This window comes from Gavialis gangeticus, unplaced genomic scaffold (genome assembly GCF_001723915.1).
Source record: "Gavialis gangeticus isolate Ggan-Ray unplaced genomic scaffold, GavGan_comp1, whole genome shotgun sequence".
Taxonomy (NCBI): Eukaryota; Metazoa; Chordata; order Crocodylia; family Gavialidae; genus Gavialis; species Gavialis gangeticus.
Genome location: NW_017729009.1, coordinates 10,193,184 through 10,209,504, shown reverse-complemented (window position 1 = coordinate 10,209,504; position 16,321 = coordinate 10,193,184). Strand labels below are relative to the sequence as shown.

General features: G+C 62.8%; 2 protein-coding genes across 2 annotated transcripts in view; both read left to right on the top strand.

Annotated features, from left to right (window-relative positions):
• Positions 1-2,740: 2,740 nt before the first annotated feature.
• On the top strand, positions 2,741-7,823 carry CCM2L (CCM2 like scaffolding protein). The gene is made up of 10 exons (XM_019509978.1): positions 2,741-2,844; positions 3,674-3,841; positions 4,210-4,293; positions 4,536-4,719; positions 5,105-5,547; positions 5,628-5,763; positions 5,953-6,016; positions 6,549-6,696; positions 6,796-6,934; positions 7,078-7,823. Exons 1-10 carry the CDS (start codon positions 2,812-2,814, stop codon positions 7,383-7,385), a joined length of 1,707 nt encoding a protein of 568 aa, XP_019365523.1. The 5' UTR covers positions 2,741-2,811; the 3' UTR covers positions 7,386-7,823.
• Positions 7,824-11,270: 3,447 nt separating this feature from the next.
• Positions 11,271-16,321, top strand: part of HCK (HCK proto-oncogene, Src family tyrosine kinase) — a 20,024-nt gene continuing 14,973 nt past the window's right edge. The window contains exon 1 of the mRNA XM_019509975.1: positions 11,271-11,775. The gene's annotated coding sequence lies outside the window, so the exon portion shown is untranslated. The remainder of the gene's footprint in view (positions 11,776-16,321) is intronic.

Here is a 16,321-nt window from a genome sequence, read left to right as displayed (position 1 = left end):
CTGCACATTGCCCTGGTGATTTCCCCCCAACACGCCTCCTCCCTCTCTTCCCCTGGGGCAGCCTCCCTGCCCCATCGCCTGGGCTCAGGCAGCAGGCCCTGGAGCAAATTCAGAGCCAGGCGGGAGGGAACTGCAGTGCCAAAAGCTCCGTGCCAGCTGGAGCATGGATGGGGCAGGTCCCAGGACACGCTGGGCTGTGCAGGCAGGTGCAGGTGGTGGACGGAGGGTGTCGGCAGCAGCCAGCGACTCGGAGCCTCCAGGTGCTATGTCACGAGGCCAGCGGGGCCTGCGGTCCCTCGCTGAGATGGAGGGGGTGTCCCAGAGGCCTGTCAGGGCGGTGTTGCTGCACCGGTGGGACAGCAGTGTTGCTGTGGATGGGGTCCAGGGCTGCCCTGGGCTTGTGCTGGGTGCGTGTGGACAAGTGCAGGGCGTTCTGCTCTGTGCCGGAGCGTGCATGTGCGTGCGTGTGTGTGCAGGTGCACGCGTGTTCAGCGGCGCTCTGTGATGCGGCCCGGTCCGGTGCACGTGACCTGAGCTCTGGCCTTCCCGGCTTCTGGCTGGCACAGGGGGGCAGAGGGTGGGTCGCAGCTTCCCAGTGATACCCCTTGGTTTGCCAGGATTAGGACCCCCCCTGAACAGAGCTGGCGTATAGCTGTTGCAGAGGGCACGATGGTCTCAGGCAGGCTGAGGCACGGCCGGGGGGATCCTGCCCGGGCTCAGCCATGACCTTGAGGGGAGGGATGGGCAGGTCTGTCTGCATCCTGAGCCACAGGCACGTGATGCCACAGACGAGTCTTCTCGGGGAAGAGTGGGCACGGGCACCCGCTGACCCAAGGGCCAATCTTCTATGCACTCTAGCCACGGTGTTCTCAGCCTCCCGGCCGCCCTGGGAGAGGGGAACCTCATCGCACCTGCAATAATCTTAAAGCTAGTCAGCGGCTGGATGCCGGGGGGCAGACCCAGGAGGGGGCAGACAAGCCGAGCTGCCCCAGCTCTTCTCCCCTTCCCTGGCAGGTGATTCCCTCCCACGCTCACGTCCGTCTGCCTCTCAAGGCGCCGGGGCAGGGGAGACGAGGTCCAGGGGAGCCAGGCGGGTCTCTGTGGATCCGAGCCCCACGCCAGGATGGGACGCGTGCATCCTCTGTAGCCGTCGCTGAACTCTCGAAAGGGCTGGGGACCACCCCCAGGGTGGAAAGGCAGTGGTGGGGATCCTCATCCGTGCCATCGCATTGCCCCCGGGGGCAAGGAGAGGCAGGGAGGAGAGTGGGACCCTGAGGGGGAAGGGGAGTATCCAGAGCCCGGATGAAGGGGCCCCAGCCAAATCCAGGCCCCAGCTCAGACTCAAGTTCGGCCCGTGGCTCGGTGGGGTCGGGCCGTTCGGGTCCGATCCAAGCTCCAGGGTCTGGTGGTGCCGCGGGGGTGAGGCCATGCTGCCCCCAGCACTCGGGGAGCTGGGCCAGGGGCCGGGCGGCTCTCTCTGTCTCGGCGGGGAGCTCCACGGGGGCGGCTGGCTGCTGACTCCCGGGGTTCGAGCTGCATGCCGTGCAGCCCCACGGGCCACTTCCGCTTGCCTTGAGCCGGTCTCTGGGAGACGTCTCCACCCCGCACCCTCCCGCCAGGATCTGGATGCCCTGCGGTCACGGTCACGGACTGTAAATACTGTGCGTGCCACCATCTTCTTCCTTCTGGCCGGTGTGGCGCAGTGTGGCGTGGCGTGGCGTGGCGAGGCAGGACGGGCCGGGCCGGGCCGGGCCGGGCCGGGCGGGAGGAGCCCATGGTTCTGTACTGAGACTTTTTTGTATACCACAAACTTTTTGTATATTTTTAATTTTGCTGCAACATGAGATATTAAAGTCATTTCAATAAACCCCGCGGCAGGCCTTGTCCTTGCTGCACCCCACAACCACCCCACCCCTGCCTGATGGACGTGTCGGGGGGTGGCACCGGGAGAGGGTGCATTAGGTCTGCTTTCATGCGTTGGGCACCAGACGTGACACTGGATCTGCTGAGAGGGGATGGATCTTCGACAGCTGCCCCCAGCCCCGGCTGGTAACAAGTGACCTTCACACCCGTCTCGTCTCGGAGAAAAGGACGGTGTTCGGCAGCCCCTGGAGGCTCCTGGCTCCCAGGATTAATAAGCTCCCCTGAGCGTGTCCCTTCCTGCCCATCACTCACCACCAAGGCTGGAGGGGGAAGCGGCCGTGCTGGGAGCCAGGGGAAGAGGACATCTCCAGGCAGCTGCAGCCCTGTGCCCCAGCTCCATGCTGCTCGGACCCGCAGCTCCCAGCATGCGCACGAGCTCTGGCGTAGCCTCCGTGCCAGGCCTTTGCTCCAGCATGCGAGCGTATGGGGGACCGGCGAGCACCACGAGGGGCTGCAGACAAGGGGGTGGTGGGATGCGGGTCGGGAGGCTTTGCCTTTCAAGGTGGCCCTGGCAGACCCGCTGCATGGGAGCATCCTCTTGGGCCGTGAGTCCTGAGGTGCGATGGTTCAACAAGGCAAGCAAAGCCCTGCCCAGTGCCTAAGAGGCGCATGCATGAGATAGACACACACGCAGGTTGGAGGGGGGCACCAAATTGGCAGCCACGGCGTGGAGACAGACCAGGGCCCGGAGCTGGGCAGAGGCTGGAGGGGGCAGCGGGGGTGACCCACTCCGGAGCCCCAGCCCATCCACTTATCGCTCCCAGGAGGGGCAGGAACTCGCACCAGGGCGGTGGCCGGTGCAGTTTCCGACACAGGAAAATAACAAAGGAGCTGAAGGCAGAGGGAAATACCGCCTGTGCTGGGACGGGAGCGGCGCAGGATCAGGACATGGAGTATGCAGAGGCCAAGAAGGGGAAGAGGGTATGTAGACACCAGGCCGAAGCGCTCCCACCACATCGGGGTGACGGGGCGTGAGCGCAAGGGAGAAGGGGGCAGGCGGGTCCCTGGGGAAGGGCATTGCATGGGGCACAGCGGCGCTGCCCGCCTGGACCTGAGACAGAGGTCATGCATGTGCATGGAGAGGAGCAGGTGGGTGGACACAAAGAGGGTGCAGGGAGGGGGCAGCTGGTCAGTGCCTCCCCCCCACCCCCGCACCTTTCCCAGGGGTCAGCTGGCCACTTGGTGCAGCCACAGAGCTCAGGGGCAGGCTCCAGCCCCCCCACAAGTCTGGGCCCACCTTGGCAGGGAGTCCAGGCCCTGGGGGGAGGGTGGCATTAGGGCCACCCCACCCCCCCTTGCCCCAGGGCATTGTGGAGGCCGAGGGCTGGGAGCACTGGGAGGCAGGGCTGACGCTGAGCCGTGCGGCAGGGACCGGCCGGCCGGCCGGCGGCTCAGAGCCCGGTGCCCCGTGTCCGCCGAGCCATCGCCTTGGCCTGTCCTGGCCCCCGGGGCTCTCGGCATCTCTGTGATTTCCAGCTCATGCCTGGGTTTCCCCCCGCTCGGGCATTTGTCACCCACCAGCAGCTGGGGTGCACTCGGGGCTCAGCACCTCTCCACTGAGTCTGCTGCGTGCCCTCCTGCCCAAGCAGGATGAGAGCAAGGGTCCTGGTGGCAGTGATCCCTGGTACCCTGCCCGCGGCCCGTGGGGAGCTCCGCTCTCATGAGACAGCGGGCGGTTTGCATTGCAGCACATAGCAGGCTGCACGTGCCCCCAGCCCCCGTCTGCTCCTCAGCCCCCCTTTCCCTGCAGGGGTTCGTGTCGCCCATCAAGCGGCTGGTTTTCCCCAAAGCTGCTCGCCGGCAGGCGCTCCGGAGCAGCTTCTACCGCCGCCCGCTGCACTCAGTCCCCCTCTACCCCCCGGATTACCTCATCGACCCCCAAATCCTCCTGCACGACTACGTGGAGAAGGAGGCGAAGGTGAGCGGGTTGGGGGGCCGGGTGCAGGCGGTGCTGGGGCCTTGGGGCACCGGGGGAACTGTCTCCCTCCGGCCTGGCCCCAGAGACAGGGCACATCTGGCTGCAGCCCCCCAGGCTGTGAACCCCGGCTGTGGCATGCGGGGCTCTGAGGGGCAAAGTGATGGGGCTAGGGTCACAAAGGAGGCTGTGGCGGAGCACCGACTGGAGCTTCCCACACCCTGGGCAGTGCTCTAACCATTGGACCCTGCATCCCAAAGCCACTTCCCAATGACCTGGGAGCCCCGGCTCCCCTGGGCCCAGGGCTTGTCTGCTTCAGGCCCAGAGGCGGCAGGACCTGGAGCCACCCCCCTGCAGCAGTCTTACTTCAGTTTCTAGGCCACTTGACGTGGGTGACCTCCTCTCTGAACCCCTCCAGCCGGGATGAGCTGCTGCAGCTGCTGGACACAGCCAGGGTAAGAGGGTGTCGGCAGAAGATGTGGGGGCCCGTGCCCCTTGGTGGGTAGGGAGGAGAGGTGCCTAGGCTGCTGTGGGCACAAAGGGCCCAGGCACAGGCCCTGCAGCTTGCAGAGAGGCGAGAAGGGCAGCCATCTACCAGCATGAGCTTCCTCCCCCCATGCCCCTGGTCACTGGCTCCATCGTGGCCAGCCGGGTCCCAGCCCACCCAGCACCCCCAAACCTCCCGTGCCCCTTGCAGCAGCTGAAGGAGCTGCCGCTGAAGACCACGCCGGAGCAGGACAGCATCCTGAGCCTGTCCGCCCGCTGCCTGCTGCTCACCTGGAGAGACAACGAGGAGCTCATCCTCCGCATCCCCACCCACGAGATCGCGGCCGCTTCTTACCTGCGGGACGACGCCTTGCACCTCCTCGTGCTGAAAACAGGTGCACGGGCCCCTCTCCCCACCACCCCCAGCCCCATGGACCCCGGCCCCTCTGTGTGGCCTTGGGAGGATGGTTCCTTCCCCTGCCGCTCCGTCCCAGGCTGGGACAGACCTGGGACAGGGGCCTTGCAGCAGTCTGTGCCCAAAAAGCCACTGAGCCTAGGGTCCCAGGACCTGTGGGAGCGGGCAGTTTTGGCACCCACACCGATTGAAGTGCCTGGCCAGAGCTGGGGAGGCAAGAGGAGCCCGTCTCCCCAAGGGTCAGAGTGAGTTGGGAGCAGGATGCAGTGCCAGGATTGGGACCCGCTCCCCAGCATCAGCACACGAGGTTCCTGCTCCTGGCGTGGAGGCTGCTAAGCCCGGGTCTCTCCTCTCGTCTCTTGTAGGTCTGGGTGTGGACCCGGTGCCAGCTGGGGGCAGCCTGGACGTGTACCCGGGGGGCATCCTGGAGAAGAAGTTCCCAGGAGGGGCCGCGGAGAAGCGGCCGGGGGGCGGCACCATGGAGCGCCGGCACACCATCTGCAGCCTGGACTGGAAGATGGCCCGGGGTGGGCAGGAGGGCAAGCCGGGTGGGGGCGGCAGCCTGGAGCGCAAGCCGGCCGGTGGCAGCTGGGACAAGCGGTGTGGCACCCGGCCCTTCGGGAGCTGGGAGCGCCGGCAGACCCACGGCGGGAGCTGGGAGCGCCGGCAGACCTACAGCGGGAGCTGGGAGCGGGGCAAGGCAGGGGGCAGCTGGGAGCGCCGGCACGCCGGGGGCAACCCGCTGGAGCCCCAGGAGACCAGCCCTGAGGCCTACTGCAACCTCGTCATCCTGGCCGTGGCCAACCGGGTGAGTGGCTGTGGACGCGGCCCCCTGGCTGGGCAGCCCCCACCGCCGGCTTGCTGACCCCGTGCTCTCTCCCGGCGCAGGACGCGGCGGAGGAGTCCTGCGCGCTCATCTGCCAGGTCTTCCAGATCATCTACGGCGACCAGAGCATCGAGTGCGTGGACCGGGCCGGCTACCACTACACCTCCACGCCCGAGCGCCCCTGGCTGTACAGCCGCAGTATGTAACCAGGGGCCCGGCCAGGGCGGGGGTCCGGGAGGGTGACCCGGGAGGTGCGGTGGGCCAGTATTTGGACCCCAGGCAATGGTCTGGTTTGTTCTTGCCTAACTGGGGGGAGGCAGCGGTGGCTGGAGTGCGGGCCCAGACATGGGGCTGGCGCCTCCCCTCACCCTCGGGCTTCCTCCCCAGGCGAGAGCTGCCGCACCGACGGGACGTACAGCTACGATGCAGACTTCAGCTGCTGCAGCTCCTTGTACGTTCTGCACTCTCGTGTCTAAATCCCCCTCCTCAGCCCCTGGCTGCAGCCCCCGCTGCCCCCCACGCAGGCATAAACTCATGGAGGTGCTCTGCATCCAGCTGCTGGGAACAGCCTGCTTCCCAGCCCCGGCTGCAGGCTGGTCTGCCAGAGAATAATAGCCTCCTACTGCTGGCAGCGGGAGGAGTTCCTCCTCAGTCCCAGCATGCATTGCTGGGTGCTCCCTCCAGGGGCTGCCCTTGCCCTTAGGGTCAGAAGAGGGACTTAAACTGTCCCCTTCTCCCCACCGACAGACAGGTCAGTAAGCAGCAGGCCAGTAAACCCTCCCTCGTGTCCAAAGCCAGGCATGGCCGCACGTTCATTTACTGGCTTACTTGCAAAGGGGCGAGCCCGGGTGCCACGGTGCCCAGCTGGCAGGGGCTTCCTGCATGGCTGGCGTGGGCTGGGGCACGTCTGGTCTTCAAAGCAAGCTCAGCGGCAGTGTGGTGGGTCGGGGTCCCCGGCTGATCTCCATCCCTTCGGCCTCCAGCAACGGGTCCCACGAGACCTTTGAAGCCTACTACAGTGGGACGTCCTCGCCCTCCTTCCGGCAGTCGCATCACAGCCTGGCCACGGCTTGCAGCGGGAGCGACCAGAGCAGCGTGGGGCTGGAGCAGCTGCAGGACTACATGATCACGGTAGGGATCGCGGCGCTCCCCGACTGCCCCGGAGCCTGGGCAAGGCCAGGGCCCTTCTCCGGGGATGCCTCCAACCCTGCCGGTGTCTCTGCCCTGCAGCTGCGGAACAAGCTGTCTCCCCCGGAGATCCAGCAGTTCGCGCTGCTGCTGCGGGAGTATCGCCTGGGCATGGCCGTGCAGGAGTACTGCGCCGACCTCCTGCAGCTCTACGGGGACAAGCGCAAGTTCCTGCTCCTGGGTGAGTGTCCAGGCACCCTTGGGGGCTCTCGGATGGAGCTGGGTCTGTGCCCTTCCCCCTGGCCGGACCGGGCTTCCTGGACCCCTGCAGCGTGGAGCTCCCCCCAGGCCCAGCCCATGCCTGACAGCTCCCCGCGTGCCCAGGCATGCGGCCCTTCATCCCTGACCAGGACATCGGCTACTTCGAGGGCTTCCTGGAGAGCATCGGCATCCGGGACGGGGGCATCCTGACCGACAGCTTTGGGCGCATCAAGCGCAGCATGAGCAACACGTCGGCCTCGGCCGTGCGCAGCTACGACAGCTGGTCCCTGCGCTCCGAGGCCGAGTCTTTCAACCGCCGCATCACAGACATCACGCACGACATCGAGGCCCTGGCACGCGACCAGGGCGATGGCGAGGACGAGGACGGGGATGAGGATGAGGATGAGGATGAGGAGGACAACTACCTATGAAGGGGGACCCTGCCCCTGCCTGCTTATGGGAGGCTGAACCCCCGAGCATCCCAGGTGGCACCGGCCTGCACCCCCCTTCCGCCTGAGGCTGCCCAGGCCTTTAACCTCGCAGCTCCTGTGATGCTGCCTGCTCTCTCCCTTGCACTGTCTGCCATCAAGGACAAGGACAGGGAGCCGTAGCCCTTCCCTGACGCGGCAGGAGCCCGTGAGGATCTCAGGTTGGGAGGGAGGAAGGGGCCGGCTGGAGCTGCCACTCTTGTTCCAGGGGCCGTGGGGGGAGGCTGCAGGAGGGGGCAGCTGCTCTGTGCAGGCAGGCGGCTCTTGTTAGCGCTAATTGGATTCCCTCGCACCCCCCCTTGAGGGGAGCCCAGAGCCCCTGGGGTGGCACTGACATGTGTGACCATTGATGCTGCATGCAATTAAAGTCCGGGGCTGGCAGGCGGGTGCGGAGTGCTACGCAGGCCAGCCAGGGAGGCGAGAGGGGGCCGAGGGGGAACGTCTCCTTTGTGGGACCAGGGATGTCGTCTCTGCAGGCTGGGGCTGGTGGAGGGAGCGACCTGCTCTGCACTGGGCTGGGAGCTGCACCCTCCTCCTGCCTCAGGCAGCGGGGTCTGCCCGGGGCAAGTGCAGGGGGCTCTTGTGGCCTGGACCCTAAATGCTGGAGGCTGCAAGTGGAAGAGGAGCAGGGGGAGTCAGACCCAGCTCTCTCTCCCCACCAGCCTCCGCTCTCTGCTGCCCTGTGACACAAGAGCCTGGGCAAGACAGACCCAGCCCCTGGCAGCTTTTACAGGCTTGCAAGTCTCTGGGCTCCGGCAGCAGCAACCGGGGAGAAGGCTCAGCTCAGGGACCAGCATGGCCCAGGCTGGCACGAGCGAGCCCTGTGCAGCGATGAGGAGCTTGTCCTCTTTCCAGCAGAGCTGGGAGCAGGAGCCGGAGCTGGACAAGCGGTGGCTGTGCCAGGCTGGGTGGCGCCATGCCACGGTGCACAGCTGCCATCTGCTGGCCCCGTGGACGATTGCGGCAGCCACGGCCCGGCTGGGTCTGGGCAATGAGGAACCCGCCGACCCCCCGCGACGCCTCCCTAACCAGGCCGGGAGATGCCAAGGGCTTTAGGGCAGCCTTGGCTACCGCGGCGGGCACCAGGGAGCTGCTCTGCCCTGCCAGATGTGACCCCGTGCAGCTCTGGAGGGAGGAAACGGACCCCATGTCCCCTCCCTGGGCTGGGCAGGGGCAGGTTTCTGGGGCTTTGGTGCCCTGAGTTGGAAGAGGCTCCAGGGGACCCTCCCTACCTGATGTATCCAGCAAGAGCCAGCTCAGGCCGTCTGCTTGCGGGGCGATGGGTTGTGAGCCGCAAACAGTGGTGCCATTTGCATTGCCCAAGAGGAAGCTCATGCCCGGCGAGGGGGGCCGGGCTGCCCCGGGGTTGCGGCTGTGCGAGTCAGTGCAGCTGCAGGGCTGTCATCAGGGAGACCCCGCTCCTGGGCAGGGAGGCAGTGTGGTGCAGTGGGTAGAGCTGGGATGCGGGGCTCTGGGAGCCCCCAGCCATGCTTCCCACCTTGGCACTGGGTGGCACTGATGGGCAGCCACTGCCAGCCCCCCATGCCCGGCCTGGCTCTGGGGGAGGCAACACCTGCATTAGTGCTCCCACACCTAGGCCTGCCCTGCCAGGGGTGGGAAGGCAACGGTCTCGCAGCCTTGGCCCGACCCACAGCCAAACCCGAACCACGGGTTTCCTTTTCCGTGGAGGAGGAAACCTACCTCCACACCTCTGAGGGGCCGGGGAAACAAAGGGGAAGTTTCTATCTTGATGCACTGACGTCGCATGGGCATACCAGCACTGGAGACCGCTGCGAGCAGCTCCAGGCCGGCTGCAGCATCTGGCACTGCCTGAGGGGAAGCTCCTGGCATTGGCCTGGCCCCTTCCCTGACTCCGCACCAAAGCCCCCCCCCCCACTTCTCATTTGCGCCATGGGGAAGGGTTTGGGGGCCCTAATGCTGGGACCCAGTGTGAGAGATAGGTGGGTTGAATTGCTGGGCAGGGTGGCAAAGAGTCTCAAAGGTGCTGGACCCCCTGAAACTGCCCCGCACCTGCTCCCTGCGCAGGGCCCAGACTGGAAATATGGGCCCTGGGTCCAGAGTGTTGTGGCCCCTGGGCCCGAGCTCAGCATGCAACCCTGGTAAGCACCCCCTGCCCATGGGACCTCCCCCTCACCCTGGTCCTGGCTGCCATCCTGCAGCTGACGGGGTCCTGCTGGGCCCTCCCGGCCGGGCCAGGCAGGGGGAAGGGGTCCCAGTTATTTCTCCAAGCTTGTGATATGCCAATGCAGCTGAGCAAGCAACCAAGACACCATTGCCGGGGCAGGGTGTGCGGCACGCCCAGGCTCACGCCTTCCTGGCTGGTCCCGGCTCTGCCCCGGTGCTGTCTGTCAAGCGAGGGCCGTGGCTGCAGCCGGGCGTGCAGAGCTGTGCCCTCTTCCAGCCATTCGGGGCTCGCTCGGGACAAGGGAATCGTGAGCATTTCTTGTGGCAGGGGCCGGGTGAGGTTTGGGAGAGGGGCCCTGTGCATTGGGTAGCCCCACTGGAGACCCAGCACAGTGGAGAGGGAGTGGAGGTGAAGGGGTCTCTGTGCCCCCCTCCTCACCGACAGGAGTTGACTCCCACTGGGAGAGGCTGGGAACAAGCACAGCCCCACCAGTGCGAGGCTGGCAGCTTGTCTAACTCTCCCTGTGCACCCCCGATGCCAGGCAGGGACTCCTTAGCAGGTACCATGGCACAGTAGGAAAGTCAGGAGGGACAGGACTGGGGTGGGATCTAGTCCCAGCCCTGCTCAGGCACTCAAGCACATCTTGCCTATCTGGGCAGGCTGCATCCTAACCCAGAAGCACCTGTGGGCAGGCTGCTTAGCTGGCCTAATTAACCCACCCTGTGCTAAATAGCCCACACCTGGGGGGACATGGTGCTGCTGCTTTGCTGGGAGCACTGCGAGGACCAAGGCTGGGCCTGGCGAGTCCCCTTGCGGCCATCAGGCCTGTCCCGGTGCGGCGTGGCGCGGCGCCTGGTTGCGGTTGGAGCCGCCTGCACGGTGCTCCAGCTGGCACAGCCGCAGGGGAACTGCCCGGACGTGGCGCTTGCTGCGGGGCAACTGCTGCCTGCCTCTGGGGAGCTGGCTCAGCCTGGGGCTTGCTAAATGCTAGGCTTGAAAAGTGCCCGCGGGGAGGTTGGGGGGACCCGGTCTGAAGCTGTGTGAGGCAAGACGCCGGACCTCAGAGTCCCGGCCAGGGAGTGGGAAGGTGCCCCGCTCTCCTCTGCCCTGGCCTGCTCTGTGAGTTGCCCAGGCTTGCAGGGCTCTGTGGTTTTTATGCAGGCCCCTCTCTTCCCCCAGCACTGCGACAGGGCTCAGCCCAGGCTCCCCGCAGAGGGGTCCTCACTAGGCTCCCCAGGCGCTGCCAAAGCCTCAGCTACGCCCTCCCCACCGTGCTGCCTACGCCTCCGGCTCACTTCCTCAGAAACACCCCTGCGTCTTCACCGCCCTTCCTGCTGCTTCTGCAGCATCTGGCCTCTGGGAAACTTCTGCAGACCCCAGCGGAGAGACCGCGCTGGGGTAATGCCTCTCCACTTTCCCCTTCCCTTCGCGTCTCTTGGGGCATCCCTGCCTCACCTGCCCCATCAGCAGCTTCTAGCTGGGGTGACTCCTCACCCCGGCTGGTGCCTCATCTGCTCGTGACCCCAGTAACCGCCTCTCCCCAGCTCCCGCCTGCCGCCCACCGCCTCCGGGCAGCATCCCCGCAGAGCTGGTCCCTGCGTCTGCAGGAGAAGGGCACGCCAGGCCTGGCCCAGGAGAGATCAGGATGGCTCCCCACCCTGTCCCCGGGTGCCAGCTGGACCGTGCAGTCGTGCCTTGCTGATCAGCAGGGGGAACTGCTGGGGCATTTCCTCTTTTCTCCTCCCCAGGGACAGCACGCTGGCTGACGCCACTAAGAGTGGCCTCCTTCTCCGCCTACCTGTGCCGCCCCAGTGCTGGGAAGACTGCCAGCCGGGCATTCGGCGCAGCTGGCCGAGAACACGGCCTTGGGGAGGTTTAAGTTGCACCAGGTCTGTCTCGGGGTGTCTGCCTCCGGTTCACCCAGGCCCAGGGAGGGGAAGAGCTGTGGGAAAGTGGAGACGGCACTGGCAAGAGGAAAGGAGGATTTTTCTGTCTTATGTTAAACCACGGTGCCCCGGGCTCCAAGTCGGGCAGGAGCCCTGCCAGCTTTCCTGGGGGGAGCTAAGACCCAGGCCATGGCCTAGCTGCCCAAAGGAGAAGGAGCTGACCCACAGCCCCAGGCCCTCGGACCATCCCACGCACTCGCTGAGCACTCTTCATCGGAGGAGCCGGCTGCAGCGTCCCAAGGTGAGCGATGCTGTGATAACCTCGGGCCGCAGAGCAGGAGGGCATCGGATCAGAGGTCACTGAGGAGCTTAGGAACTGGAGCCCTTAGTGTGCGTGTGCACACATGCCTTGGGGAGGCAAGGGCCAGGGTCACGCGCATGTGCATGCATGCATTGAAGGGGCCAAGGACCAGGGTCACACGTGTGTGTGCGTGTCTGCCTTCAGGGGCAGGGTTCCTAGCTCTGGCTATTCCACCGATGGCTTTAGGATGAGCCAGGCTGGCTTGTTGCACTCTCTCAGCTGATTTGAAGCCCTTTTTGAGACCTCAGGACTTTGCTGGTGGTTTAACAGGTCAACAGGCAGCCCTTTCCCTCCTGTTGCAGTCTGCACACATGTATATGTGCATCTGCACATGCATGCATTCATGCATGACATGTCTTCTGGAGAGAATTGCAATTGCTTGTCTGTGGGTCATATCGCCAAGAGCTTGCTGTGTGTGGTGGCTCCTCTGAGGCTGAAGGAGAAGGGCTTTGTGATTGTTGGAGCAGCTGAGTGGTGTCCCCCGTCCCCCCCTGGGGCAGTGCAGCCCCCCTAGCCACGAGGACTGCCGACTAGGTGGTTGCAGATGAGATGCAGAGCGCAGTAAAAGTAACGATGGAGGTTGCAGCGGCTCCAGCATCCTGCAGAGACAGGAATCTGTGTCCTTCTCTCTTTAGGGAGCTCCCCACTTGCCTCCCTTTCTGGTTGTCTTTGCCCCTTCCTAACAGCGTGGTTCTCCTTCCTTTCAGTGGCCAGGTTCACAGGGAGGTGGGTGGGGTGCCAGGCCCCACAGCGCACTATAGCGTGTCTAAGGGGAACCAGTGCCTGACCACGTTTGTCGCCCACGCTTGGCTGCAGATGGACAAGAGGAGTCTGGAGGTGGGTGGTTACAGGGCTTGTTACACACATTCATAGCAGGGACACCTGCGTTGTGTGTGCTTGGTCCACAACCAGGAGGGTGGGTAACAGGTGCTGGCAGGGCAAGATCCTGGGGTTGGATGACACGTGTGCATGTTAAACACCCTCCACTCAGGCTGCCAAGTCACGCAGTCCAATGTCAGGAAATGCCGGACCTCGGGTTGCCTGTGCCCCTCTTGCACACGCGTGATGACACAGCCTTAATTACATGCTACTGCGTTTGAGCCCCTGCCCAGAACGCCCTGTGCCTGCTCCATGTGAAGCTGTCCCACGTTTGCTTGGCCTTCACTGTTCAACCTGTGGTCTGGACTTCTTTTCTTATTGGCTTTTCTGTGGTGCTAATGGCAGCCGAGAGCCTCACGAGCAGGCAGTAGTGATTGGCACGAGGGCACGGAGAGGGGGGATTCTCCCCATTTCACACGTGAGGAACTGAGGCATGAAAACAAAGGTCAAAAGTTTGCACTGCTTTTGGTGCCTGGTTTGGGATCGCTCGGAGCCTTGGCACACTTCGGTGCTTGGCATACCCCTTTTCTGTTGGCATCGGCTGCAGCTGAGACCCCCCCCCAGCATTTCTCCCAGCCTGACTCCAGGCCTCTGGAGACCGCAGGCCACACCACTGGTGATGACCCTTGAGGAGTGTAACCTGAGGGGCAGATTTTTACCCTCCAGTGGGAGTTGGGTGCCTAAATCCCTTTAAAAATCCAGGCCTAAGTGACTTGCTCAGCCAGACAGGAGCTCTGGGACAGGCAGGCCTAGTTCTCCAGCCTGTCATCCCCTCCTGTCTTGCCACCTGGCTCTCCTACCCCTTGGCTAACTGCCTCGGTCACCTGGAAGCTGCCACTTGGGTCTGGAAATGTTGCCCCTCTGATCCTCCTGCCCGGTTTGTCCATGGGATGGGCTGGCTCTGTCCCCCGGGGCCTTAAACATGAGACCATCCTGCAAGGCCCTGCCTCGGTCACCCTACACCTCCCTGCTCCCCCACAGGGAAGTGGGTGCCTGCAAAGAACAGCCTCCTTCACATCTGGGCATTGATCCATCCCCAGCTCTGTCCTGCCTGTGCCCCAGAGGAGAAAGCAGCTTCCCTGGAGTATCTGGGCATGGCGATTTTTTTTTTTTTTCCAGGTTGGCCACGTTTGGGTGGGTTTTCACCACGGAGGTGAAAGGCATGTGTTGCACAGCTGCTTCCTGCCCACCTCGATGCAGGACAGCTCTGGAGCCAGTGAGCGGAAAGATAGCTGGAGGTGCTTTGAATTTGGATGAACGATATGTTTTTTTTTCTCTAGTCTCGTTCTTGAGCCATTTGGGCTGAAATTAAGCAAAGCCAGATGGGGCAGACCTCTGCGCAATCTGCAAGTGCCTGTCAAAGCAACCAGAGAATGAAAGGAGAAGAATGGAAAGAGGTGGCGCTACCTCTCTAGAGTAACCCAGAGAGATGGAGAGCAAGGCAGGCTCATGGGAGGAGAGAGAGATGCCTGGGCTGGGAGCTGGGGCTCTTGGACCCGTGGAGCTGGCTGCATGTAACGTGTGCTGGGGCCTGGCTGCCGCCAGAGCCAGTTCCCATAACTCAGAAAGAACTTGTGGTCATTGTAAAGTAGTTCCTGAATTGTAGCATGGGGGAGCTGGCCTCTGCAAATGGCCACAAGGCTGGGGTTTTTCGAAGCATTTCCGATGAAAGCTTCTGCTTTCTGCTACCTGGAAGCACGGTTATCTCTCCACGCAAATAGCTCATTCAGATCAGGGCAATGGTCTACCCCCGCTTTTCCTTGGTGTCAGCGGCAATGCCAGGGAGTGGGGAAGGAGGGCCAAGCCCAGGGTGCTGGACCTCCCAAAACAAGCACATGTTGCCTGGTACTTCACTGAGTCCAATCCCTGCACGAAGAAGCCAACCTGCTTTGTGAGGCTCACCAGGGTGGGGACGTGCTCATTTTGTTGCCCTGGGCTGTGTTTGCTTCTGCGTGACATGAGGAGTCCCCAGCCCTGCCATGCAAATAGGGAAATCCAGTAACAAAGGAGCCCATTCCTGATGCAGCTGCTTCCAGGAGCCCATTTCCACCCCACCAGGGCTTGGCCCCTTTGAGAGAGACAAGCTCCTGCACCTAAGTCCCTTCCTCTCTGGGATGCTGTTTGGTGGGGTGGGGCAGGTGGCTCTTCTTGGGGCAACACATTTGCGTGCACAGTTGAGTGACTAGTTTGCTTTAGCTGAGCTGGTGAGGCAACCTTTGAAAGGCTTTTGTGGAGCTCTCGTTAGCCCAGCGAGGTGAACGCAAGGCATTTTGGTTTGGATAAGGATTGCCCTGTCTCAGGCAGGGGTTAGACTAGACTAGACCTCTGGAGGTCCCTTCCAGCCCCACGTCTCTATCATTGTATGGTTGCATCTGTGGGTGCAGGTTTGCTCCATTTACAGAGTGTCGGGGGTGTTGGTTGTAAGGGCATAGGCAGACAAGGTTCCTTGGGTAAATGTGATGCCTTTTATTAGACCAACTGTTTAGTTGGAACAATTGTTCTTTGCAAGCTTTCAGGCACAAACACCCGAAAGCTTGCAAAAAACAATTTTTCCAACTACTTAGTTGGTTTAATAAAAGCTATTGCTTTTACCTAAGGAACCTTGTCTGCCTCCAGTCACAGAGACCCTAGAAGCTTTACTGACCTGCTAGGGCCCTTGTGCTGCATCAGTCCACTGAAGATCAAAGTAAAAAACAATGCAACTTCTTTGGAAGGTGCACTTATTTCTTAGGTTATAGAGCAAATTTAAAAGAAAAACACAAACCAGGCAAAAATAAATAATCCAGTTTCATCAGTCCTGCAGTCATCCTGGTTAAATGCACCTCTCTTATTCAGAGCCATCAAACACAATCTAGGCTTCTTGAGTATCTTGATAGGGCCTGCAGTACTTCAGTGTCGGTCATTTCTACACCTGAGTTAAGGGTTTGAGCCCTGAAAACAGTCTGCAAGGCTGTGAAACAGAAACGCAAGGAAGGGGCAACAGGCAGCACCTTTGAAGGAGGACAGATCATTTGAATGGTGGGACATCAAGACCATGAAAAAGGAGAGAGGGTCCTTTAAAAGCTGGGACATTAGCAGGAATGGGGTAGATTATGACAAACCATAAAGTCAGTTGACTTCCTCAGCTGTGGGGGCTGTGTCCCTGCCCACCCGCCCCCCTTGGACCTCTGAGCCTCAGTGAAGCTTCTCATGATCCATCTCCTGTGCCCCCAGCCCTGGGCAGCGCAGAGGAAGGGCCACTAGATCCCAGCATGCAGGGATCATCTTTTCCACCCTCTCTGAACCAGCTCTGGAAGCTGGTCTGCAAGGGTTTTGTTCCCCCCCAGCGTCCTCGGCCTGTACAGCCCCCAGAGCCACTCCCCAGTCTCAGGTCCAAGTCATCCTGCCTGCGCCCACATGCCACTGGCAGTTGCAACCATGACGAGTGCCCCGAAGGCTGAACCTGGGCCTGAGCTCCCACAGTCTGAGAAAGACCCTTGTTGCTTCATTGCTGTGAGGGTTTTGCTATTGCTAAAGACCTGGGGACAGTTGCAGTACAGCTGGCATAACTGCTGATTTCAGCCCTTAGTGCCTGACCTCAGCAATAAATTTGTCCCCCCCCCCCCCC